We start from the raw sequence: 27,585 nt of genomic DNA, 5'->3' as shown, positions 1-27,585 counted from the left end.
GGGCAAAAGCATCTAATACGAATTATCTTGTGGGATCCTAAGTAAATTCTTTGTGAAGAATACTATATGCATAATTCACATGCAGTGTGGATGAGGAAGCTATTCATATCACGCTTGCTCATGTCTAGTTTAATTTTCAACCGACCTCAAGCATCTGACTTGGCCAGTGTCGCCATCAAGTGGTTTATCTTGGAAATACAGTATCTTTCCCTAACAATGGCATTTTGCTCATATTTTATTTAATGAAAACATTGACATCTATTCCTTATTAAAAAACAAAAAAATCTGAATATAAACTATCAGTAACATTGGCCTCATCACACAGAATATGCCTGAATTGCTCAAACATTATCCCCTGATAATGTAGCTAGTGTGAAAGTAATCTATCGAAAGGTCTCAACTTCCTGCCAGAGTAGCTGATACAGAACCAATACCAGTGTAAATATGACCCCAACGTAGGCCCGTAGAAAAACAGCCGTACACAGGAGCCGTACAGTTAGAGTCATGTTTATTTACAGCAGAATCCTGACAAGGGGGAGAGGAACAGGGAGGGGGATTAAGACAAAATATTTTAGATTCAGCTTATCAAGGTCCATGTTTCACTAAACAGTTCTTACTTTATTCAACTTCTTGTATACAGAATCCATTCAGCTGTAATGTCAATGCACCAAAGAGCTAGAGCCCTCTGCTGCAAGGGAGAAGAGGAAAGAAAGGTAGAAAATGGAACTAAACCTACAGCACTAAGAAAAAAAAAACGAATACAAAGGGGATAAAAAGAAAGATCTTCCATAAAAAATGAAATCATCAAAATTTTCTTCAATTATTTATCACCATGATCGGCATTGTTTTTTAAATTTTATTTTCTTTGCCAAGTCCATAAAGAGGCAGAGGAGAGTTGATATTTTTTTGTTGTTACATGAAGTCCATGATGTTTAGGCCGTCTGACGTTCGTCTGTCCCACAGCCAGATAATGTCCAGGTAATGATCAGCCAGAGTGAAGTCAGGGCTAAACGAGTCTCAAATCTGCCAACTGGCCTGTTGGGTCAGAACTGTTCCGAGTCCTCCAGACCCCTGGCCTTTGTCCATGTAACTTTCCTCTGTGCAGCCTTGCTGGCAAAGCTCAGTGCCTTGGTTTTGGCCAGCAGTTTGAGCTGTTGATGCAGTCTGAGGAATGACACACACTACACTTGACATGCAAGGCCAGAGAACCAACATAAAAAAGAAAGAAAACAGGTAAAGAAAACCCAAGACAAACTGCATGTTCCATTCAAGTCTCGCTCTCCCTCTGATTCTCACACATACATACTTTAATTCCAATATCGTTGAAGCTATGATCTAACTGACAAGCACCACAAACTGTGGGAGGAATGACAATCCAAAAACTGCTGGGATACTAAACCTTTGACAGTAAAAACTAGCTATGGGTTAGTTTGAACCTCTCAGGGTCCATTGATTACAATCCTTTATGAAGCTGAATCCCTCAGGGGCGTAATAGAGATTCTCTCTCAAGGTCCATTAGACATCATGGAGGTAATGCTATATGATCACACACACACAGACAGACACCTCCAGGTACAGCCATGGCACATGTCAAAGGTTATCTAGGGGTTTCCCAATGTCCATTCTGTCACTTGTGGGAAGAAATGTGTACACAAGGAAACCTCCCCTAGTGTGACTATCCTTCCAGAACAAAGCTGTGATCCAAGTCAGATTTGCCACTCCATAAGTCGAGTCATTGTTGATGTCTTTATACCTGTGCTGGATCTAAAACATTATTAAATTGTTCATAATGTAATAACACAATCTCTCATTCTATGTTCTCTCACTCACACACTCAAACATCATGACACCCAAATGTGTGTGTACACATATTTACAAAGAGAGATGCATCCCCATCAATAGCAGGGACACATTCACAATTTATAATACATAATTTCTGTATATGCCAAGAATAAAATCTTTTCTAAATAAAATACATGTTTCTGTGATGGGGCAGCGAATGATAGAAGGTGGGAGATTGTTAGAGGGGGAGGAAGGTTGAGGGTGTAGAGGAAAGAGAGAAGTGTTCAGGGGACAGGAGGGGGAGATGGATGGCAGAGACAGGGAGGGAGAGACTGATGAACCATTCCTTCTCCTTCTCTCCCGTCAGCTGCTGGTCCTGTGCACTGATGTCATTGTCCTGCGTAGTGGCAGCAGCAGCAGCTCTGCCCACTCTCTCTGTGGTTCATACCAAATCATTCCACAATAATAATTACACGATTTGTAATGACGAAGACCCAGTCACGTCCCACAAACAGTAATCCATATAAGGGGAGACCTGGCCTTGGAGTCCGGCAGTCAGTCAGATACATAAATGGGAAGGGATGGAGGGGCGGTACGGCAGTAAGACAAAGAGAGACCAAGAGCAAAAGGAGAGAGTGAGACTCCTAGCAAAATGGAATGGGTCATGGGAAGGGGGGATGGAAAATAAGGATAGAAAAGGAGGGAATATAGAGAGGGAAGGAAAGAGAAGGTCACGAAGTGAGAGAAAAGGAGGGCGACGGAATAAGAAAAAGGAAGCAAAGAGGAGTTGTCTGGCAATGAGGTCCACACACTGGTGTCCATATGAGAGGTCTACTGCTCAGAGGATGGGTGGAAAGAATGAACGAGTGATGAGGACGAGGCCTCTCTTCAGTGCACACTCTCCCTCTTCTCTCATGGTCCTCCCCACGCTGGCTGTGTTCCCAGGGTGCATCATACCTCCAGGAAGCGGGAGCTGCTGGCCTTGGTGTGGAAAGGCTCTGACCACATGCGCCGCAGGTCTCCCTGTAGGACACACCAGGGTTCGATTTATATTTAACTAGGCAAGTCAGTCAAGAACAAATTCTTATTTACAATGACGGCCTACCCCGGCCCAACACTGGAACAATTGTGCGCCACCTTAAGGGTCTCCCAATCACGGCCGGATGTGATGCAGCCTGAATTCGAACCAGGTACTGCAGTGACGCCTCTTGCAATGAGATGCGCGGTGGTCTCAGTCACTGCCACTCAGGAGCCCAAGTGATTCCCTTTAACTACCACACTATTGAATACAATCCTCACCAAGATGTGATATGGCCAAAATATTATATCATGGTATAAAAAAGTAACTCAGACATTCTAAGTGATTTCAATGAGTCCCTCTCCATTTTGATTGTTTTATACTGTTCAATTCAACCAAAACAAATTTCAGCACTTTTATCATTTCTGCATTTCCTGTACCCAATTGTCATACTTGAGTAATAGTAAAGATACGTTAATAGAAAATGGCTCAAGTAAAAGTGAGTCACCCAGTAAAATACAACTTGAATAAAAGTCTAAAAGTATGTTGGTTTTAAATATACTTAAGTATCAAAAGTAAAAATCACTTCAAAATCCTTATATTAAGCAAACCAGATGGCACAACTTGCTTGTTTTTTTATTTACGGAGAGCCAGGGGCACACTCCAACACGAAGACATAATATATAAACAAAGCATTTGTGTTTAGTGAGTCCTCCAGATCAGAGGCAGTTGATGACCAGAGATGTTCTCTTGATAAGTGCGTGAATTGGAACATTTCCTGTCCTGCTAAGCATTCACAATGTAACGAGTACTTTTAGGTGTCAGGGAAAATGTATGGAGTAAAAAGTACTGTATTTTAGTAAAGTAAATAAAATAAGTAGTACTTTAAAGTATTTTATTAAGTACTTTACACCAGTGCTCAATTGAGAAGTTCCACACTGCCACGTAGGGCTGCACGATATGGGTAAATAATCTAGGACTGCGATTTGACTTGTGAATTAGAGCAAAACTGTTGGAATCATGGAAATAATGACTATTCTAATTCTATAGTTAGAATATACTTTTGTTTGAGATGACAACAAATTAAAATGCCAGGGTGGAGTTATTGTGACAGGGTAAGAACTAGTGATAAGTGTTTCCTAGGGGAGCATATATGCTTTGGCTACATTGCATGTTCTCCTTAACTACTTCATGTAGCTAACATATTTTTGCTTTGCATATTCCTCTTTGATTTAGAAGATACTGTTGCACAAACATGCGGATTTAGGTCCACACCATCACTGGTATTATCATGCTGTATTAATTAGCTAGCTACGTTTGCTCTTTCTCAGTACATTTATTTGCTAGCTAGCTATTAGCATTTGCGGCTAACAATTAACATTAGCGTCTCACAAGATTTAGGGCAACTTGCTAAGACAAACTAGCTGTTTGCTGATGTAAGAAACAAACTAATAGTGCCATTATAGAACACTAGTGGATTTATATGAAGAAGCAAAGTGAAAACAGCATTGTTGTTGTCAACATTGTTGCATGTGCTGCATTGACCATGCAGACTGAACGCAAGTGTCTCGTGGTTGAGGCATATCAAATGCGCTGCTTGAGTGACAGGTCTGTGTTGAAAGTGGCACGGAGAGAAAGAGCGGAGAGAGATGACTCAAGTAGCGAAGTAAACTATCAAAATTGACATTACACCGGGCGTATCACATTTAACAAACCAAACATTCAAATACCGGTATAGAAGGTAAAGTAAAAACCCAAACCGGTCCCTGCATCAATACCGGTATATCATGAAATACCGTATACCGCCCAGCCCTACCCACAGATATCACCCATCTTTGCCTACTCTCCCACCGGTACAACACACCCGTGTTAGAGGCTATCCTCAACATCTACATCCATTACCTCTGGTCACTGGCGTCTTATCTGCCTTGATCCTGGATTACTCCTCTAGGCCTCTACCACTTAAGCACTGCCTCCGTTCATCTCAGTTTCCATTGACCCAGGTTTATTCGACAAAAGCAAATGTCACACCATTGCAACGTGTAATGGAAGCGGCAACTATAGGAGACATGTTCTAAAGACGTCAACATTTTTATCCGTTTGACAGGGGCAGCTTTTTGTCAAACGTGCAGAAAATGAAGATGGAAACAGTGTTTTCAAATAAATTGTATTTTTAAGGTACGCTGGGCATGTGACAATCACTCCACATTTAATTCTTAAAATGCCTACTGCTTGCTAAATCTATTTCAGCGATAATAATAATATGTCTTTGCAGGACAAGGATTGTCCTGACTTTCAAGAAAGCCCGAATTGCTTTGCCTTGCTTTTCTGGTTGGCTGAATGCAAGTCTCCATCATCCAATTATTTAAAGATCTACAGGAGCGCAAGTTTCACCATGGCGATACGTTGGTAGGCTACCTGAGACATGAAACATAAGTGGGAGTTCGCCTTAATGGATAATGGAAACACTTAATTTTTATTCGACATTCTATTTTCTTTGTTGCAAAATGTCTTTCTTTTGTGTGGTGGCATTACATCCAGCTGTTTTTATCTACACAACAGACAGTTAACTGGAAACGCACCGTAGCAGACAATTGCATCCATTTTCTATGACAACTTTTGAAATGTCGACATAAAAACTCTTGACAAGTTAATGGAAACATAGCTTCTGACTGTCAGCATTCAGTCAAAACACATTTACACAAACTTTTGAGTCCTATAAAATGATTCCCCAGCAGTACTGCTATTTTGTCTGACCTCTTAACTTACATAAATGAATGACGCCATCACATTATCCCCCACCTCTCCCCCCTTTTCCAGAAACCACCCCATATGTACCTTCAGGTAGGCCATGGTGAGCAGAGGCAGCAAGGTGAAGGGTACCAGGTAGAGCAGGGCAGGCTGAGCCGCGCGGTGGATTCTGGAGGCCACAGTGGCAGTCAGCAGGCCTTGAAGAAACGGCGACAGGTCAGAAACACTCATACTATGGAGTTTAAGGTAGACTAAGCAATTCGACGTCATTGTGTACAGAGGGAGGCTTCCCTGTACTGCATACACAATATAACTAAATTCAAATCAGCCAAGAATGACTCTATTGTTGTTTAATTCTCTAAGCATGAAGTCACCTCCCTTTATATGTTGTCATATGGCTGACTATTGCCACATGTCTAGTTAACCAGACAATAGCACGCTCTACTGACTGGGTTCAACAAGTCAGAATGTGGTTCTCTGTTACATCAGGGCTGCCCAACTCTGTTCCTGCAGAGCTCCCGTCCTGTTTGTTCCAACCCTAATCTAGCACACTTGATTCTAATAATTAAAGGTAGACTTTGGGCACCAAAAAAAAAGTCCAACTCCACCTCTTTCTCAATTTTCGAAAAAAAAATGGGGTGTGCCTTCGGTGAATCATCATTGTGTTACTCTGGTCATGCGTGCTGTGACCGACGTAGCTAGTATTCTAGCTAAGCTAGCCAGTAACTCCTCCAGTATGTCATGAAGTCATTTCACAGGATTTGTTTTTGGACAGAAGCTGTAGAGTTCAGTAACAAATGGCACTTCTGTAGCCAAATATCTTATTCATCTTTGTTTTTTAGCATTAAAATGACCTGGTATGATGGTGAAATGATCAGTTATACAGTTTTAAAAACGTTATTTCTGCACCCAAAGTCGACCTTTAACTTGGTTAATAAGCTGAATCGGGTTAGTTACCTACTGGGGTTGGAGAGAAAACCTACTGGAGGGTAAGCTCTCCAGGGACAGATTTGGGCAGCCTCGTGCTACTACATGATGGTCCCTCCCGCATCCATCTCTCACCCTGTCCTTACCCACAAAGTATCCTATGAGAGTGCAGTGGAAGTAGGAGACGCGCCCCATGCGTCCGGGCGTGCCTGGTCCCCCCGCCTCCCCGCTGGCCTGCTTCTTGTAGTTGTCGTAGCGCAGCACGAAGCACAGCAGCAGCCCCGGCATCACTATGTCCCCGATCCCCAGCATGGAGAAGTGACTGCCTGTGGAACTGGAGGGAGAGAGGGATGAGATATAGGGAGAAAAGAGGGAGGGAAAACACAGACAAGCAAAACACGGTGAAGGGCAGCATGCAAAGAGGAGGGTAATAAAGAGACAGCAGGAGGGGACAAAGCAGGACAGAGTGGGAGGAAATGCAAGCGTGCGTTTTAGAGCTCATAAGAACAGCTGTAGTGAATGCAGCTGGAGGTTTAAACATAGATCCACTCCTCACGGCGAGGCTGTGGTACCTGGGGAAGACCAGTTTGCCCGGCAGGGACAATCGGGGTACGTCGCGGCCCATCCCAGGGCCCAGGTGGAGCTTCCTGGACAGCACGTCTAAGGGGTTGTCAGCCGGCTGGGTGGCCACCTTCACCATCACGTTACTGTTGAAGATGTAGGCCGAGAAGAACACCTGCAGGGCAGACAGAGGAGTCATCTCTGGTGGCTCAAGCGATCCTTGGAAAATAGCCATGTTTGTAGTTCTGTCTGACATGTAGTCTAACCACGATAAAGGTGATAGAGATGGCATTGTAGGCTCCACCATGGTGTACAGCGGAAAAACAGCTACTGTCCTGTTAGCGTGGAAATATCCGTCTATCTATGGTGTGCTGCTCTGTCCACCTCAAGAAACACAAGAGACCTGAATGAGCGGCACTCGCTGTACCTTAGGTCTTCACACGTTTAGTAAGCTGCTTTGACAGTGGCTGAATCTCAAACCAAACATTTGGCCCCTAAGCCCTTTATTGGAGTGGCCCTTGTGTTCGATAGTGATCGCTCAAGTCTGCATGTTTTGGGCAAAATTAGAATTGAGACGATACACAATCAATGTCACGACTGCCATACTTTGAAATGCAGGTGCAAGCATAGTCTCCTGCGACTTGTCTTGTTTCATATCAAGTCATGCTACATGGGCAGACACGCTTACTCTGATAGACGGTGAGAAAGTTGTAAACTCTGTAGCGCCTCATGCACAACATATGTGCACGTATATATTTGTCGCAAGTGAGTTCATGAGCCAATTTAGCTGGTTGTAGCCTGTCTGATGTTAGCTAGCTTCACTAACAAACAGGGTTGGAATGGAATTCAAGCGAATGTTAGGCAAGGATTTTAGGCACCACTGCACAAGTAAACAGCGTGTAGCTCGGATGTGACTTATTTATGATAGTTGAACAGCTTGCTGATGAAGTTGTTGACCTATACTTAGCATTCCATACTTCACCATTCACCAAAGCACCAATCGCTATATTGTAATTGAGTCAGCTGAACCCCGTGCACTGACTCGGAGAAGAACAGACAGTTGCTGCTTCATTAAAACTTGTTGTGATAAAATAATGTACCTTAGTGTTGCACTAGCTAGTAAGCTTTGACATGGCCTGACTGGCCCAGGCTTAGCAAGAGAATGGACAGGTTTTCGTGCACATTATCAAATGTCAGAAATACTGCGTCTTCAAGCACTGGACTCATTAGCTAGATTTAAAATTGTGTGACTAAGACCTTGTCAAAAATAGTAATTATGTTATTAGGTAACGTGCTGAGATTCATGGGAAGGAATTGCTGCTGAGGGCACTGAGTCAGCAGAGGATGCCACTCGATAAAGAAGTTTCCGAAGGGTTCAGTGGAGGTCTCGATGGCTCGACAAACTAAAGTTTGAGATTCAGCCATGGTCTATAGTTGGGGTCCTTTGTGTCTGATGACTCATGGCCCTGCCTGTGTTTTAGTGGTTGTATTTAGGTCAGCTGGGTGGAGGGATGGGAGCAGCCATCTTACCCAGAACACGTCATAGATAAGCAGCCCTGATAGCAGCAGGCAAGACACCTTCAGACTGGGTAGCCGTACAAAGGCTATCATGGCCACACACAGCCCCATGGCCAGAGCTGAGGAGAGAGAGAGAGAATATCAGACATAAACACACAGCGCTGAGAGAAAGAGGAGAAGAGAAAGAGGAGAGCGACAGTGCTGAGAGAAAGGAGACAGCGCTGAGAGAAAGAGGAGAGCGACAGCGCTACGAGAAAGAGGAGAGCGACAGCGCTACGAGAAAGAGGAGAGCGACAGCGCTGAGAGAAAGAGGAGAGCGACAGCGCTGAGAGAAAGAGGAGAGCGACAGCGCTACGAGAAAGAGGAGAGCGACAGCGCTACGAGAAAGAGGAGAGCGACAGCGCTACGAGAAAGAGGAGAGCGACAGCACTGCGAGAAAGAGGAGAGCGACAGCACTGCGAGAAAGAGGAGAGCGACAGCACTGCGAGAAAGAGGAGAGCGACAGCGCTGAGAGAGAGAGAGAGCGACAGCGCTGAGAGAGAGAGAGCAACAGCGCTGAGAGAGAGAGAGCGACAGCGCTGAGAGAGAGAGAGCGACAGGGCTGAGAGAGAGAGGAGAAGAGACAGCGCTGAGAGAAAGAGGAGAAGAGGAGAAGAGACAGCGCTGAGAGAAAGAGGAGAAGAGACAGCGCTGAGAGAAAGAGGAGAAGAGACAGCGCTGAGAGAAAGAGGAGAAGAGACAGCGCTGAGAGAGACAGGAATACCAGACGAACACAGCTCAAAAACTTGTAATGGAGCTCAGAGAGACATGAGATTAGAGAGAAACTAAAGGCAAACCTTACAATGGCAAGACAACGCCCCCACACCACACACACGAACACAAGGCAGTCATGACACACTGACATACCGTCCATGAGCAGCCAGTGTCCAGTGAGCACCCAGATCAGCACCAGCATGACAGAGAGGGAGAAGGAGAGGAGCTCGGCCAGAGTGAAGCGCCCACAGCAACCAAACGAGATCCTACAGGGGGGCAGAGAGAGAGAAATGGTTTATACACACTGGACAAAACAAAATCACTTCACTGGAAAATACATCACTTCTAAACGCAAGTCGATATGTGCGGGGTCAAAAGTGTAGATACAGCCAATTTGAGTCAAAATGTGCTCAACACACCCACAGGGGTTCAGGTTGAAGAATTCCGATTAAGCTGAAAAATCTAAGGCCAGATGCTTCACATTGTCAAACATAAAAAGGGGAATTAAAGACTTGTCACAGTATTGGTTGTAGGCCATGGCAGCCTCTCAGCTTCCTTACTTGTTTTGTGGTGAGCAGGGTCTGGTCAAGTACTGGCACATTGGCAACAGGAGGAACGCAAACGCAATTGTCGCAAGAACTGAAGAGGAACAACATAGAGGAAGATCGATAAGAGAACGAGAAAGAAATAGCAGCAAGACAGTTTGTTGTTCCGTTCCATTGGTTTCAGTCAGTTTAGCAGAGTCAATCATTGTCATCATAAGAATTAGTTGAGCGGTAGGTATCCAGATTGTCATACAGTCTCTGTACCCTAAAGGGGTATACAGTATTACTGAATGTGGACACTAGGGGCACTATTAAATAAAACATTTTATTGTCTCTGCTGTAACCAAGAAGCTTGATCTTGACATCTAGCCATTTAGCTAGCAAGTTAGCAAACCAAATGCATAGCTGGAGCCCCGAGCTGGCTATAATTTGACACATCTTAGACTTAACTTACTTAGTTATAAGCAGTGGCATAGCACGCACCCCCCGAAAACAATATTGAAAACCATACCGTCGGTATTTCGAAATATACCATTTATACCGTATGCCGGGGTATTGCCCAAGCCTAATAAGAATTATGCAGAGAAAATGTTTCTGTTAAATCAATGCACCATAAGACACCATCAATATAACACCATGCTCTAAGGAAATAAATACATGTCAGCTTGCCTTTAGACAAAAGATGGGCAAGAAACTGCTTTGTGACATTAAGGCGCGTGTCTGTGTGGCGGGTGACGGTCAGGTACCTGCGGTGCAAATGGTGAAGACCACCTGGACAGAGTCGAAGAAGAAGAACATGACGAGCAGAGACACGGAGGCTCCTATGGGCAGGAACAGAGCCTGTGTGGAGTCTATGGTCTGAATACCTACAACACACAATACATGCACAAGTGAGAATGCTCAAACACACAGGGATTGAGAAAGACAAATCACACAGGCAGAGACAGGCACACACATTTCTGCATGTGCTGCGTCTACAGCCTGTGTAACAGCAAACCAACCAACTACAAAATATACGGAATCCACGGTATGACGACTTCCAACTTATATATAAAATTTAAAAAAAACACACGCTCTGTATGTCTTATGTCTCACCAAATATGTGAGACTCACTGTTGTTTGTGTTGCCATTGTTGAAGGCCCCATTCGGGACAGGGTTCCCATCCTTATCCTTCTCCTGGTTCTCACAGTCCATGTTTAATGATCTGCACGGGGAGACATGGAGGGAAAGGTGGAGAGAGGTTGACTATCTGAAATAAAATCAAGCTGCTCACACATTGCTATTCTGTCAAAGACTTGTTTTACAATGACTGGATAGCTCATAGGCGCTCAATGTAATGGAAGTAACATGATAAAGATGAGACCCACAGTGACCAGTGTTGGCCTATCTGTGATGGAAGAGGGTTGGACAGGGTAGACTGACCTGAAGCTGCCATAGACTATGAGAAGGATGGAGATGAGGAAGGTGGACACCTGGCTGGAGTCGACCAGGGAGTATGCCCTATAGACAGAGAGAGAGAGAGAGAGAGAGATTTTAGATTCCATTTCCCCCACAGACTAGGCTTAAGTCTGACCCAAAGGGCTGTTCTTATGCACTTCGCAACGAGGAGTGCTTGGATACAGCCCTTAGCATTGGTATATTGGCAACATACGAGGTGCCTTATTGCTATTATAAAATGGGTTACCAACTTAGAGCAGTAAAAAGAAAAATGTCTTAAGGTCTGATATACCACAGCATTCAGGGCTCAACCCACCCAGTACATAATAGAGTAACCCATACTAAACCTTCAGTGTTGCATATGTCAACAAAGCTTGACATTGGTCAGTTGTGTCATAAGACTACAAAGACATATTATTGAAGAGTATATTCTCATTTTTGGAATCGTGGTATTCATAATCCCTTTAGTCAAACCTTATGGGAATTATTTTGACACCAAATCAATAGATTTTCTTTCCTTCAGCAAGGAGAAAGGGCCCTAAAAGGGCCGTTTCTAACGGCTGTTTGTTTTTGGTTTGGAGGACTGGGACTGAATGAAAGAGTTTGAAAACACACAATCAAAGAAGAGAAACCGTAGCCTTAACCCTTACTGGCATTAATCTAATGTATGTGTATGTTCATCTTGTTCTAGCCACATTTATTTATGCAATTCTTTGTGTAACAAACAAAAGTAAACGTACAGATGGGGTGGGAATTAACAGGGACCTCACGATAGTACTATAATATGTAGGTGCCAATATGTATTGCAATTTGATACTGTTTCACAACAGACCAGTAGTGTGCGCTCCATTGAATCTTAATAGGGACACTGGCTATTCAATTGGGAAGGCTGTAGAAATAGCACAGGAAACATGTCAGTGTTCCAGACAATTACGACAGCTGACTAACAGGAAGGATGGTGGACCATCTGTGGCACGAGAGCTGCAGCACAGAGACACTTTTATGGATTTAACATTCTAAACCCACTAATCTGCAGCTTTAACCTTATCTGCCAGACATGGCCGGCTGACAACTTCTGGTTTCCTAGACATACTCCTCGGTAGTAGCAGCTTGAGCGTGCCTAAAAAGCACATACACACGCTAAAAATGATCAAAAATACACAGGGTTACAAATCCGAGGAGCACATATATAAACAGGGAAAACACAAACAGGTCGCTGTTCAAATGGGATATAGACTGCCTACATTCATCTCAGCTTTTGGTACTGGGCCATGCTGATGGGAGGCTTAGAGGGAGAAATCATGACTGGTCAGGTATCTGGCACAGTAAACCTTACCCTACATGTGTTAGCAGCTGTAATCAAATCTGTTTGTTTACATTAAAGGTGTGGATGGGACCGGAGGCATGACCTCAGTGTTGTATGCCCATGGCAGGCTAATTATCACTGGTAAAGTTGTGGATCAACTAATAGGTGTCCCAGAGGGGAAGAGAGTCAGTGGAAGACATGTGTTCCACTTCCTGAGATAAAACAAATGACACACCGGCAGGGCTCTACAGTACAACCATTTTACTTACTTTTGTGCCTAAAAATGTTTTGCTGTGCAACTTGGAATTTGTATTTAGGAACATCAAGGCACCAAGAACAATTAAAGAATTCCATCTTTAATATCTCAAATATTTTTCATTGTGCTCCTTAACCGTATTTGTGCGCCTACATTTTTCAACATAGGCGCACACATGCTCCTTGTAAAAAGAAACTCAGCGTAGAGCACCGACAGGTTCATCTCTGGGGGAGTAAATAAGAGCATAATGGTTGCACTGTGCAACCCTGCCATCATCGGAGAGGTGCAGGTTTGACCCCTGACCCGTCTCATGTCCCTCTGTAGCCAGCCCCGAGTGAGAAATGTATTCTGGAGTTGAAAACACACCCCCAAAATAAATAACAGTATGCGTTCTTCATAACTATGCATCCCATCGCCTGCCGAATGACTGCACTCCAACCCTTTAAATTACACCCCTGGATAAATGTTAGGAAACACATGATGAAACGGCATAAATCATACGTATTTATGAGCTGTGAAGCGTGAACTCGCAAGGTAACACGGCAATCACTACCATAGCAAATCATAGGGCAAACTAAAAGCTAATGGATTGCCCTGTTGACAAACAAACATTCTCTCAAACACGCTGGAGAGAATTGTTCCTTAGCCTGTCAGTGGGACTGACTGACATCTCCTTTTCAAACCAGGAGATGCAAAATCCACTTCTTTCATAAAATATTCAGATGCAGAGGGGATCTACATCGCCACACACTAGAGATGACCCCATTTAGTTGACTGGACAATTGTTTGGTCGATAGGCAGTTGGTCGACCAAGATTTTTAGTCAAGCAGTCAAATCTATACTTTTTTAATTAATTTTAACGGCACACGAGACACCTGTCTGATTCAGCTCCTGTCTGAGTGGACTAATCTATTGGAGGCCAAGGGGATTGCACACCAGTAGTAGGCCTACATTTACAGTTAATTTCTAGAATCTGTAATCTACAATGTTTGTTTGGTTACGGTAATTATGTTACTGCATTCAAAATATTATTATTACAGTCTTACCGTTCTCATTGTAGGAGTGGACATGACATTTGCAGAGGGCACAACCAATGCTACACTTGTGAGAATAGACCTACCTGATTCCTTGCGCCAATAGCCTACAGCGGTGTCTGTTAGTTTCCCGTGCTAGTGAGCTCCTGAGGGCAAAGAATATTTTAAACAATGTTGTAATGTTAGCTAGCACTAGCTTCAGGTGGGACCAAGTTGATATGTTTCAAGTTCCTTAAAGACAGTCCATGCTTAGCAAATTTGATTTCTTGGATTTTATTATTTTATTAAAAATGTTTATAAAAAAAAATAAAAAAAAAATCTGGATATTGTCTACCTGCAGACTACAAGGTTTTTATTTATTAGCTTTATGTAGGCTATTTTTACATATTGGCAATAGGAGTTACTATGGGGACCCATGCCTAATCTTCTCAGTCTCCTGAGGGGGAAAGGTGTTGTCGTGCCCTCTTAAATGACTGTCTTGATGTATTTGGACCACGATAGTTTGTTGGTGATGTGGACACCAAGGAACTTGAAGCTCTCAACCTGCTCCACTACAGCCCGTCGATGTTAATGGGGGCCTGTTCGGCCCTCCTTTTCCTGTAGTCCACGATCAGCTCCTTTGTCTTTCTCACATTGCGGGAGAGGTTGTTGTCCTGGTACCACACAGCCAGGTCTCTGACCTCCTCACTATAGGCTGTCTCATCGTTGATCAGGCCTACCACTGTTGTGTCGTCAGCAAACTTGATGGTGTTGGAGTTGTGCTTGGCCACGCAGTTGTGGGTGAACAGGGAGTACAGGAGGGGACTAAGCATGCACCCCTGAGGAGCCCCAGTGTTGAGGATCAGCGTGGCATGTGTTGTTGCCTACCCTTACCACCTGGGGGTGGCCCGTCAGGAAGTCCAGGATCCAGTTGTAGACAGAGGTGTTTAGTACCAGAGTCCTTAGCTTAGTGATGAGCTTGAGGGCACCATGGTGTTGAACGCTGAGCTGTAGTCAATGAACAGCATTCTCACGTATGTGTTCCTTTAGTCCACAGGTGTCAAACTCATTCCACGGAGGGCCGAGTGTCTGCGGGTTTTCGCTCCACCCTTGTACTTGATTGATGAATTAACATCACTAATTAGTTAGGAACTCCCCACACCTGGTTGTCTAGGGCTTTATTGAAAGGAAAGACCAAAAACCTGCAGACACAAGGCCCTCCGTGGAATGAGTTTGACACCCCTGCTTTAGTCCATGTGGGAAAGGGCAGTGTGGAGTCCGATTGAGATTGCAGCATCTGTGGATCTGTTGGGGCGATTTGGAGTGGGTCTAGGGTTTCCGGGATGATGGTGTTGATGTGAGGAAAATATATACAGTACCAGTCAAAGTATGGACACCCCTACTCATGAAAGGGGTTTCCCCTATTTTTACAATAGAGCTGTTCTTGCCATAATATGGACCTCGTCTAACCAAATAGGGCAATCTTCTGTATACCACCCCGACCTTGTCACAACTGATTGGCTCAAACGCATTAAGGAAAGAAATTCAACAAATTAACTTTCAACAAGGAACAATTGTTAATTGAAATGCATTCCAGGTGACTACCTCATGAAGCTGGTTGAGAGAACGTCAAGCGTGTGCAAAGCTATCAAGGCAAAGGGTGACTACTTTGAAGAATCTCAAATATTTGTTTTACACTTTTTGATTAACACAATTTCATAGTTTGTCTTCTCTGTTATTCTACAATGTATAAAATAGTAACAATAAAGAAAAACCCTTGAATGAGTAAGTGCCCAAACTTCTGCATATACAGTTGAAGTCGGAAGTTTACATACACCGTAGCCAAATACATTTAGACTCAGTTTCACAATTCCTGACATTTAATCCTAGTAAAAATTCCCTGGTCTTAGATCAGTTAGGATCACCACCTTATTTTAATGTGAAATGTCAGAATAATAGGAGAGAATGATTAATTTCAGCTTTTATTTCTTTCATCACATTCCCAGTGGGTCACAAGTTTACATACACTCAATTAGTATTTGGTAGCATTGCCTTTAAATTGTTTAACTTGGGTCAACAGTTTTGGGTAGCCTTCCATAAGCTTCCCACAATAAGTTGGGTGAATTTTGGCCCATTCCTCCTGGCAGAGCTGGTGTAACCGAGTCAGGTTTCTAGACCTCCTTGCTCGCACACGCTTTTTCAGTTCTGCCCACAAATTTATGGGATTGAGGTCAGGGCTTTGTGATGGCCACTCCAGTACCTTGACTTTGTTGTCCTTAAGCCATTTTGCCACAACTTTGGAAGTATGCTTGGGGTCATTGTCCATTTGGAAGACCCATTTGCGACCAAGCTTCAACTTCCCGACTGATGTCGTGAGATGTTGCTTCAATATATCCACATTTTCCTACCTCATGATGCCATCTATTTTGTGAAGTGCACCAGTCCCTCCTGCAGCAAAGCACCTCCACACGATGCTGCCACCCCCGTGCTTCTCGGTTGGGATGGTGTTCTTCGGCTTGCAAGCCTCCCCCTTTTCCTCCAAAAATAACAATGGTCATTATAGCCAAACAGTTCTATGTTTGTTTCATCAGACCAGAGGACATTTCTCCAAAAAGTATGATCTTTGTCCCCATGTGCAGTTGCAAACTGTAGTCTGGCTTTTTTAACGGCAGTTTTGGAGCAGTGGCTTCTTTCTTGCTGAGCGGAATTTCAGGTTGTGTCGATCTAGGACTCGTTTTACTGTGAATATAGATACTTTTGTACCCGTTTCCTCCAACATCTTCACAAAGTCCTTCGCTGTTGTTCTGGGATTGATTTGCACTTTTCACACCAAAGTACGCTCATCTCTGGGAGACAGAACACGTCTCCTTCCTGAGCGGTATGACGGCTGCGTGGTCCCATGGTGTTCATACTTGCGTACTATCGTTTGTACAGATGAACATGGTACCTTCAGGCTTTTGGAAATTGCTCCCAAGGATGAACCACGCTTGTGGTCTACATTTGTTTTTTGAAGTCTTGGCTGATTTCTTCTGATTTTCCCATGATGTCAAGCAAAGAGGCATTGAGTTTGAAGGTAGGCCTTGAAATAGATCCACAGGTACACCTCCAATAGGCTAATTGACATAATTCGAGTCAATCAGAAGCTTCTAAAGCCATGACATCATTTGTGGGAATTTTCCAAGCTGTTTAAAGGCACAGTCAACTCAGTGTATGTAAACTTCTGACCCACTGGAATTGTGATACAGTGAATTATAAGTGAAATAATCTGTCTGTGAATAATTGTTGGAAAAATGACGTGTCATGCACAAAGTAGATGTCCTATAAAATTTCGACCAATCGCTTGGTCCGAAAGAACCGACGACTCTGTCTACTAAGATTTTTGGGGGTCGGGGAGAGCACTACCACTCACCACTTTCAAAGTGAAATACATATGGATAGAAATTAAGATGTCTTGACTGCATAAGTATTCAAACATCTACTTGGCGTTGGTCTAAGCAAGACTTCATGGAGGCTGCTAACATTGTGTTTTGCGGAAGTAGCCTAATGCCACAACCCTCATCCAGCACCGTGCAATCAATGAAAGGCAATAGCGAAAAAATGCCGCTTGCATTACAATATTGATAGTCTAATCCTACTGCAGAGGTCATATGTATTTAGATACAGCTAGCCTACTTAACATCAAGGAGATATGGCAAGACAATTGGCTGTGCAAGTATTCAATTATGCATATTAAATGTACATCAAATGTTTTTAATTGAAAAAAATAAAACATACATGAGCGTGAATACTTTCATAAGGCATTCACTGTATAGTCCTATAGGCTTACTCAGTCAGTCATTTTAGAGAACCCTGTTAGCCTTTACTACTGGAATTGGGCTGATCCTTTGGCACCATAGTCATCCTTTCCTGGTAGAAAGCCAGGCCCTGAGTTCATATAAAAAGCATTGTAGTTACGACTAGTCTACTCTATTCTAGAGCCCGACTGATTTATTGGTTGACTGACATTGTCAGTCAATATTAGCCGTTCACCGATATACACTTCAAAAAAATATAAAACGCAATAATTGCAATGATTTTACTGAGTTACAGTTCATATAAGGAAATCAGTCAATTTAAATTAATTATTTAGGCCCTAATCTGTTGATTTCACATGACATGGGTGGGCCTGGGAGGGTGTAGGCCTACCCAATGGTGAGCCAGGCCAAGCCAAACAATCAGTTTAACCCAACAAAAGTGCTTTATTAGAGACGGAAATACTCCCCAGCACCCCTTCCCCCGATGATCCTGCAGGGGAGGAAGCTGGATGTGGAGTTCCTGGGCTGGCGTGTTTACACATGGTCTGCGGTTGTGAGACCAGTTGGACGTATGGCCAAATTCTCTAAAACAACGTTGGAGGCCGCTAATTGTAGAGAAATTAACATTAAATTATCTTGCAACAGCTCTGGTGGACATTCCTACAATCAGCATGCCAATTGCACACTCCCTCAACTTGACACGTCTGTGGCATTGTGTTGTGTGCCAAAACTGCACATTTTAGAGTGCCCTTTGATTATCCACAGCACAAGGTGAACCTGTGTAATGATCATGCTGTTTAATTAGCTTCTTGCTATGCCACACCTGTCAGGTGGATGGATCATCTTGGCAGAGGAGAAATGCTCACTAAATGTAGATGTAAACAACGCTGTGCACAAAATGAGAGAAATAAGCTTTGATTTTGGCTTTATTTTGGGACCAATACTTTACATGTTGCTTTTATATTTGTGTATCAGCTTTTAATCCACTGAAAATGACCGATATACAGTCGTGGCCAAAGGTTTTGAGAATGACACAAATATTTATTCTTCAAAGTCTGCTGCCTCCGTTTGTATGATGGCAATTTGCATATACTCCAGAATGTTATAAAGAGTGATCAGGTGAATTGCAAAGTCCCTCTTTGCCATGCAAATGAATCTCCCAAAAACATTTCCACTGCATTTCAGCCCTGCCACAAAAGAACCAGCTGACGTCATGTCAGTGATTCTCTCGTTAATACAGGTGTGAGTGTTGACGAGGACAAGGCTGGAGATCACTCTGTCATGCTGATTGAGTTCGAATAACAGACTGGAAGCTTCAAAAGGAGGGTGGTGCTTGGAATCATTGTTCTTCCTCTGTCAACGATGGTTACCTGCAAGGAAACACATGCCGTCATCATTGCTTTGCACAAAAAAGGGCTTCACAGGCAAGAGAATTGCTGCCAGTAAGACTGCACCTAAATCAACCATTAATCAGATCATCAAGAATTTCAAGGAGAGCGGGTCAATTGTTGAGAAAAAGGCTTCAGGGCGCCCAAGAAAGTCCAGCAAGCGCCAGGACCGTCTCCTAAAGTTGATTCAGCTGCGGGATCGGGGCACCAGCAGTACAGAGCTTGCGCAGGAATGGCAGCAGGTAGGTGTGAGTGCATCTGCACATAGTGAGGCGAAGACTTTGAGGATGGCCTGGTGTCAAGAAGGGCAGCAAAGAAGACACTTCTCTCCAGGAAAAAACATCAGGGGCAGACTGATATTCTGCAAAAGGTACAGGGATTGGACTGCTGAGGACTGGGGTAAAGTCATTTTCTCGGAAGAATCCCCTTCCCGATTGTTTGAAGCATCCGGACAAAAGTTTGTTCGGAGAAGACAGGGTGATCGCTACCATCAGTTCTGTGTCAAGCCAACAGTAAAGCATCCTGACACCATTAATGTGTGGGGTTGCTTCTCAGCCAAGGGAGTGGGCTCACCCACAATTTTGCCTAAGAACACAGCCATGAATAAAGAATGGTACCAACACATCCTCCGAGAGCAACTTCTCCCAACCATCCAGGAACAGTTCGGTGACAAACAATGCCTTTTCCAGCATGGAGCACCTTGCCATAATGCAAAAGTCATAACTAAGTGGCTCGGGGAACAAAACATCGATATTTTGGGTCCATGGCCAGGAAACTCCCCAGACCTTAATCCCATTGAGAACTTGTGGTCAATCCTCAAGAGGCAGGCGGACAAACAAAACCCCACAAATTCTGACAAACTCCAAGCATTGATTATGCAATCATGGCTTACCATCAGTCAGGATGCGGCCCAGAAGTTAGACAGCATGCCGTGGCGGATTGCAGAGGTCTTGAAAAAGAAGGGTCAACACGGCAAATATTGACTCTTTGCATCAACTTCATGTAAATAAAAGCCTTTGACACTTATGAAATGCTTGTAATTATACTTCAGTATTCCATAGTAACATCTGACAAAAATATCTAAAGACACTGAAGAAGCAAACCTTGTGGAAATTAATGCGTCATTCTCAACTTTTGGCCACGACTAAGACGCAGAGAAAACACTCAGCAATAAAGGCAGTTAATTGAATGACTGTGCATTTCACTATTTCTCCTGAGAGGAAGGGGGGGGGGGGGGGGGGGGGGGGGGGTACTCTTTACATGGCTATAAGCCCCATCTTGCCTTGCACTACAGTAAGACTGGACCACAGAGGTATAACCTGGCCAACGCAACTACACCAGTCTCATAAGAGTGAACTACCACAGAGTTACTGGCAGACTGTTACTTCTTCTACGGTGACCGCAAAGTAGATAGAAACCAAAAATGCTCACTGGCCATATACTGTTACACAAAGTGTCATGTTAGGGTGTTGGGTGTCGTGACAAACAAAGAACATTCAAATCTGTGGTAACGTTAATGTTACAGCCCTTTAGTGAAGCCAGCGAAATCTGGTGTGCTATATTTGCTCTTTGTGAAGGGTATTCCTCAAGTGCTGTCATTCAAATGTTTTCTGATACACTAAAAAGCTTAGCAAGTCAAAGTAGCACTTTGACTTATATATATATATACACACTGCAGATATCGCTCATCTGTTCATATTTCCAATAAAATCATATTTGGATTCAAAAATCCCATATCGGCCGGGCTCTACTCTATACATGCGCTCTGCAAAACAGGAATCACCAGGCCCGATATGCCACACTTGTAATTAGTTTGAGAAAAAGTGGTAATCTCCTGTCCATTTCATTCATAGGGCTCACAACAGTGACGCATGCCTTCCGCACACACCACAGCACTCGCACTCTACCCAAAACAAAAATATAAAACGCAACGTGTAAAGTGTTGATCCCATGTTTTATGAGCTGAAATAAAAGATCCCCAAAATGCTCCATCCCTGTAAATTACCATTTCTTCTATGCCAAGATAATCCAGCCACCTGACAGGTCTGGCATATCAAGAAGCTTAAACAGCTAGATCATTACACAGGTGCGCCTTGTGCTGGGGGCAATAAAAGGCCACTAAAATGTGCAGTTGTGTCTCAGCACAATGCCACAGATGTCTCAAGTTGAGGGAGCACGCAACTTGCATGCTTACTGCAGGAATGTCCACCAGAACTTTTGCCAGAGAATTGAATATTAATTTCCCCACCATAAGCCGCCTCCAACGTCATGTTTTAGAGAATTTGTCGGTACCTCCAACCGGTCTCAACCACAGACCACGTGCATGGCGTCGTGTGGACGAGAGGTCTGCTGATGTCAATGTGCCCCATGGCTGTGGTGGGGTTATGTTATGGGCAGGCATAAGCTACGGACAACAAACAATTGCATTTTATCAATGGCAATTTGAATGCACGTGACGAGATCCTGAGGCAATTTGTCGTGCCATTCATCCACTCATGTTTCAGCATGATAATGCAGGCGCCATACACAATTCCTGGAAGCTGAATAAGTCCCAGTTCTTCCATGGCCTGCATACTCACCAGACATGCCACCCATTGAGCATGTTTGGTATGCTCTGAATCAACGTGTACGACAGCATGTTCCAGTTCTTGCCAATATCCAGCAACTTCACACAGCCATTGAAGAGGAGTGGGATAACAATCAACAGCCTGATCAACTCTATGCGAAGGAGATGTGTCACACTGCATGATGCAAATGGTGGTTACACCAGATACATGGCAATACCTTAAAAAAAAATTTTTTTTAAAAGGGTATTTGTAACCAACCGAGGCATATCTGTATTCTCAGTCATTTGAAATCCATAGATTGGGGCCTGATTTATTTATTTCAATTGACTGATTTCCTTATAGGAACTGTATCTCAGTAAAATCTTGTTGCATGTTGCCTTTATAATTTTGTTTATTATATATGCTATTTGCATAACATAAAAAGCATGCTGGTCTATATCCCTAACAGAGCTGTGAAACACCATTAACCTTTCTAGACACATGTTCCGCTAGTGGAACCCCCCCCCCACAACATTCCGCTGAAAAGACAGTGCGGGAAATTAAAAAATATTTTTGGGAAATATGTAACTTTCACACATTAACAAGTCCAATACAGCAAATGAAAGATACACATCTTGTTAATCTACCCATCGTGTCCAATTTTAAAAATGCTTTACAGCGAAAACACAACATGATTATGTTAGATCACCGCCAAGTCCAAAAAACACAGCCATTTTCCCAGCCAAAGATAGGAGTCACAAAAAGCAGAAAGAGATAAAATGTATCACTAACCTTTGATGATCTTCATCAGATGACACTCATAGGACATCATGTTACACAATACATGTAAGTTTTGTTCGATAATGTGCATATTTATATCCAAAAATCTCAGTTTACATTGGCGCCATGTTCAGAAATGCCTCCAAAATATCCGGAGAAATTGCAGAGCCACATCAAATAACGGGAAATACTCATCATAAATTGATGAAAGATACATGTTTTACATCAAATTAAAGACACACTTGTTCTTAATGCAACCGCTGTGTTACGTTACGGAAAAAGCACACCATGCAATAATCTGAGACGGTGCTCAGATATAAACAACATTTCTCCGCCATGTTGAAGTCAACAGAAATACGAAATTACATCATAATTATTCCCTTACCTTTGATGATCTTCATCGGAATGCACTCCCAGGAATTCTAGTTCCACAATAAATTGTTGTTTTGTTCGATAATGTCCGGTATTTATGTCCAAGTTGCTACTTTTGCTAGCACGTTTCGTAAACATATCCAAACGCTCGCGCAGGTCCAGGCGAACTCGGATAAAAACTTCAAAAAGTTATTACAGGTCGAATAAACTGGTCAAACTAAGTAGAGAATCAATCTTCAGGATGTTGTTATCATATATATCCAATAACGTTCCAACCGAAGAATTCCTTTGTGTCTGTAGAAGTAATGGAACGCAAGGCGATATCATTTGAAATGCGCGTGACCAGGAACTGGCAATCTGCCAGACCACTGACTCATACCCCTCTCATCCGGCCCCACATCACAGTATAAGCTTCATTCAACGTTCTACAGACTGTTGACATCTAGTGGAAGGCGTAGGAAGTGCAAACAGATCCATATCTTACTGAGATTTGAACAGTTGACAAGTTGAATATCGACCATCCTCAGAATTTCCACTTCCTGTTTGGAAGTTTGCCTGCCATATGAGTTCTGTTATACTCTGACATAATTCAAACAGTTTTAGAAACTTCAGAGTGTTTCTATCCAATAGTAATAATAATATGCATATATTAGCATCTGGGACAGAGTAGGAGGCAGTTAAATTTGGGCACGCTATTCATCCAAAGTGAAAATGCTGCCCCCTATCCCTAAAAAGTTAACAGGCACCTTCTGAACCAGCCACCGTAGGCTTGCATTCAAATGAGAAAGGGTTAGCCTGGCCTTCTCTGTTGCCAGTCTTGGATTTCACTCAGATCAAATTAAATAATTATTGTTTTAAGAGCCTGGTATACATCTCCAGACAGTGCTTGGACATTTATAAACAAATATAAAATCCCCACTGAAGTCAAAGTAATGGATTGTATTAAGTAAAACATGATATACAGCAAGTAAACTGGTCAAGTTGTCCCTCTGAATTCTGCTCACATGGATGAGATGGGCTAAATAAAAATGGAACATTTAAAAATCAAATACAATCCTGGAATGTTGAGGGCTGGACAGAAGCCCAAGAGCCATAAGACTTCCTTGTTTGGGAGAAACGAGGCTTCTATAACACAATTCCAAAACCGTACACCACCAAGCCAAAGGCATGCATGCTTTGGCCACTGAGGACTCAGCCACCAAGCGACAGAGGATTAGTATCTCAAAACATGTCGCTATAGCAAATGACTATTGACAATTCTGATTGACCCACAAAAATGAGTGCTGGTTCAAAATTACATCGTTATTCATGGTAGCCCTACATGAGCAAAACAATCAGAATCTCTCAAATGTCTGTATACAGAGCATTTTTGTAGGATATTACCCCAAAAGTTGTGATAGACAGAAAACCAAGAGAACACCTCATGACACTGTCAATGCTGAGGCTGTTGTAATAAAATACAGCATTTTGGTAGAATTGTTACATTTCATTAGGTAGTTGCCACCAATTAGGCAATGTAACAATTACAGTGTAACAATGCTTCCTTATAGGTCTTACAAGAGAGGCATGTCTTGTTACAGATGGGCATGGTAAAATATCATTTCTCAGTCTGGCCTCATGCGCTTCACTAGAGGGAAATCTGAGTGAGACCATGTCCCAGGATGGTAGGTGCAGCTAGAGAATTGCCAAACTCTGGTTAAAAACAACTCGTATTTAATCTACTCAGAAGGGTTGCGATTTAATTAAGTGGTAGTTATCTTAACTTCAAATTACATCATTTTATTAGTCACATTACAACAGGTGTTGTTCACTTTACAGTGAAATGCTTACTTACGAGCCCCTCACCAACAATGCAGTTTCAAAAAATAGAATAAAAAAAATACAAATAAGAAATACAAGTAACAAGTAATTATGACATACATTTTTGTAACCAAGACACAGAACATACATTTTAAAAGATAGAACAGTCAAAATACTATTAGGCTGACCATGTGTGTTGCTTATTATAACCACATAACATCATGGCTCTGGCATTACAGCATTTCAGTTCTACTAAACCTGGGGGGGTCACTATTTTCCAAACATTGGTCACCAGGAGCAGCATACTTATTCAAAAATACACTTGGTCTTAGTGGCATAACCTAAATGGTTGCCTCCACATCAATACTTAAGACAGGAAAATACTACTAGTAATTTTTAGATGTCACAAAATTAGACTTCAATAATTCCATGATCTGCAGCACAAGACTTCAATTAAAACACCTAAAAAAAAGTGTAGACAAATGACCCAATCTCCAATTGTGAACAAGAGAGACATGACATGGACTGTATCAGTCAGCCCCAAAAGTTACTATACTGATCTGAATGGCATCTATCGCAAATATACATTTAAAAAATGTAGGCAATGTACAAAATAGAAAATAGTTAGCTATCATTATGGCACATGTAACTAGTGATTGCTAACTATCTAGCTAACAATGATGCGGGAAGATACACCCAAATCTATAAAGACAATGCCTTATTTGGCTAGCTAGCTACTATTTAGGACAATCAATATTACCTAGCTAAATTAGTTGGTGAACTAGCTAAATTAGTTAGCTGTGTTGAATAGCTAGCAAGTCAGCTGCGCACTTAATCGCTAACAAAATAAAAATGGATGGCACAACGTCCATATCTATTCATCTGACGCGATAAAACACCGGGCGTGGTATAAATAACGTTATCACAATGACATTTCATGAATTAAGGTGAGCTTTTCTGGCTAGCAAGCGTAAACTGTATGGCTAACGTTAGTTACGATAAGCTCCCTTTGTGTGCAACTGGCTACGAGAGGTAGCAATAAGCTATTTATTTTAACAAATGTTGTCGAGGGGCTTAAACTAATTAAATAATATGTGTGTATGAGTTGGCGAACCAACGTTCGCTAGCAATAACCTTGCGCATGCGTCTAGCTTAAATATGCCACTGAACCCTTTTCGTAGTTCTAAAGCAATGGTAATGCCACCATGGAGACGAGAGTCTGAGAGCTAACTTGCGGCTAGCTGGCTAGTTAACCCCGTTCACGCTAGCCTACTGTAACTTGGACCGTAGCAAGCTAACGTTTAGTTCACTAACACAATTTGAAGAGGACCATCTCATTCTAACTAAGCGAAAATAGCGGCTGATTCATGTAGGAACGAAATATGTTGCTGTATCTATGTGAATTGCAGTGTAACAATGGCATAACTACACCAATCAATTCAGTCTGGTTAGCCAGCTCGCGCAATGCCTATGCGTACTCACCAAGAAGAGTAGCCTTGTTCCGCCATGTCGCCGACGACAACAGTGCAGTGGTGGGTTCCGCGACTGTAGAGATTCGTGTCCCTGTGGCAAAACGGTAGAACCTGGTGGACACAATTGCCGCCTTTACTTCAAGATTGGTCTTTTTAACAGTCACTATTTGATAACAACATGGCGATGTACACCAGCCCCCAGACCTGCTAGCAAACACCAGCCGAATAGCTTCCAATCAAATTACAATGATGGTTTGCTAGGTGGCCAAGACAAAGCACGCCGAGAAAAAAAACTCTATATTTCATCAGTTTCGCGAGTGTCCTGCCGTCTCACTGCCCCCAAGCAGGCCTGAGTCTCAACGGATCCTATACTCGCTGTAAATCCATATTATGGGGTGTTTTCTAGCGTCTATATTCAGATATTCCCTAAGTCTGCACCCTCGGCTGTAATGGAAGCCGCGCAGATAGCTGTATTTTCTATGGCTAGAGAGTCACGGGCACGCGGAATATCGCCCTTGCAAGAGAGGTTTACACAAGTACCTGTGTGAAGCTAACCACAATAACGATTAGCCACAATAGTGGAATTTGCGGGTTGACTTCAAAATAAAAGCTCCCCATTGAAATTGATTCAAATAGTGGAATTATGCCATATTTGGACTAGAGAATGCAAATGAACAAGGTCGGAATGTTGTTATATAAATTCAACAAAATACAATAATTTGTTAATTTGACACGAAAAAATTCTCTGTGGATGTATTAGACGTATATGCACTGTCCAGCCTAAGCTATGGATGTTGCACCCATGAAATGGGGTATCAGCCTACTCAGTGACACTCACAACTGTGTCGAGTTTCCACAATATTATTATCGTGGGACTCTAAAAACCAGTGCGAAATGAGCCACATTAAACATTCAGCCTATTATATACATATTGAACATTCATATTGGACTGGACAGCCTAAACTAGAAATTGTGCACCCATGAAATGGGCTTTCAGCCTACTCGGTGACACCCACAGAACACAATTGTGAAGAGTTTCCACAAATATTGTACAGCCTTACCTATGGATCTCTGGAAAATTGTTTCTTTAAATAAATGCTGATTAAAACATTATTTATGTTGCAATTTGTCATTATTGGGTATCTTAAATGCTGTCACCAAGTAGGCTGATACCCCATTTCATGGACCCAAGATTCATAGTTAAGGCTGTATATTGCAATATGAATGTTCAATAGAAAGTATGTTGACTGGTGAGCTTAATATGGCTCATTTCACACTGCTTTCAAAGTCCTGCAATTAGTGCTGCGATGGTAATATTTGTGAAAACTCTTCACAGTTGTGTTCTATGGCTTTCACTGAGTAGGCTGATACCCCATTTCATGGGTGCAACATCCATAGCTTAAGCTGTATTTACTGTATTTTATTAGGATCCCCAATTAGCTTCTGCCAAGGCAACAAAACACAACAAATAGAATATATAAAATACATTATATACAGTGGCTTGCAAAAGTATTCACCCCTTGGTATTTTTCCTATTTTGTTGCCTTACAATCTGGAATTAAAAT

The 27,585-nt window shown here is 42.7% G+C and overlaps 1 protein-coding gene across 5 annotated transcripts; it reads right to left on the bottom strand.

Moving 5' to 3' along the window:
- Positions 1-491: 491 nt before the first annotated feature.
- On the bottom strand, positions 492-26,579 carry sppl3 (signal peptide peptidase 3). 5 transcript variants are annotated; one of them, XM_055874567.1, is made up of 12 exons: positions 26,031-26,579; positions 13,976-14,035; positions 11,279-11,356; positions 10,951-11,060; positions 10,602-10,721; positions 9,871-9,949; positions 9,464-9,579; positions 8,570-8,676; positions 7,051-7,214; positions 6,625-6,812; positions 5,639-5,748; positions 492-2,805 (listed from the first exon to the last, which is right to left on the bottom strand). In XM_055874567.1, the coding sequence occupies exons 1-12, from the start codon at positions 26,054-26,056 to the stop codon at positions 2,734-2,736; spliced, it is 1,230 nt and encodes a 409-aa protein (XP_055730542.1). In that variant the 5' UTR covers positions 26,057-26,579; the 3' UTR covers positions 492-2,733. The 5 variants fall into 5 exon arrangements, with proteins under 5 accessions (XP_055730542.1, XP_055730543.1, XP_055730544.1 ...); XM_055874568.1 differs by having other exon boundaries at positions 9,464-9,576; XM_055874569.1 differs by having other exon boundaries at positions 10,969-11,060.
- Positions 26,580-27,585: the final 1,006 nt, after the last annotated feature.

This window comes from Salvelinus fontinalis, chromosome 21, assembly GCF_029448725.1.
Source record: "Salvelinus fontinalis isolate EN_2023a chromosome 21, ASM2944872v1, whole genome shotgun sequence".
Lineage (NCBI taxonomy): Eukaryota > Metazoa > Chordata > Actinopteri > Salmoniformes > Salmonidae > Salvelinus > Salvelinus fontinalis.
The sequence above is the reverse complement of the archived record's forward strand: the minus strand, read 5'-3'. Positions and strand labels throughout refer to the sequence as shown.

Bases quoted from the DNA above. Each gene is read 5' to 3' on its own strand.
- sppl3 (XM_055874567.1), bottom strand. From the start codon at position 26,056: ATGGCGGAACAAGGCTACTCTTCTTG. The intron at 9,580-9,870 runs GTAAGGAAGCTG...TCTGCCCCCCTG, and splicing joins CCCTGCTCACCACAAAACAA to TAGGATCTCGTTTGGTTGCT. The intron at 6,813-7,050 runs GTACCACAGCCT...CTCTCCCTCCAG, and splicing joins GGCAAACTGGTCTTCCCCAG to TTCCACAGGCAGTCACTTCT.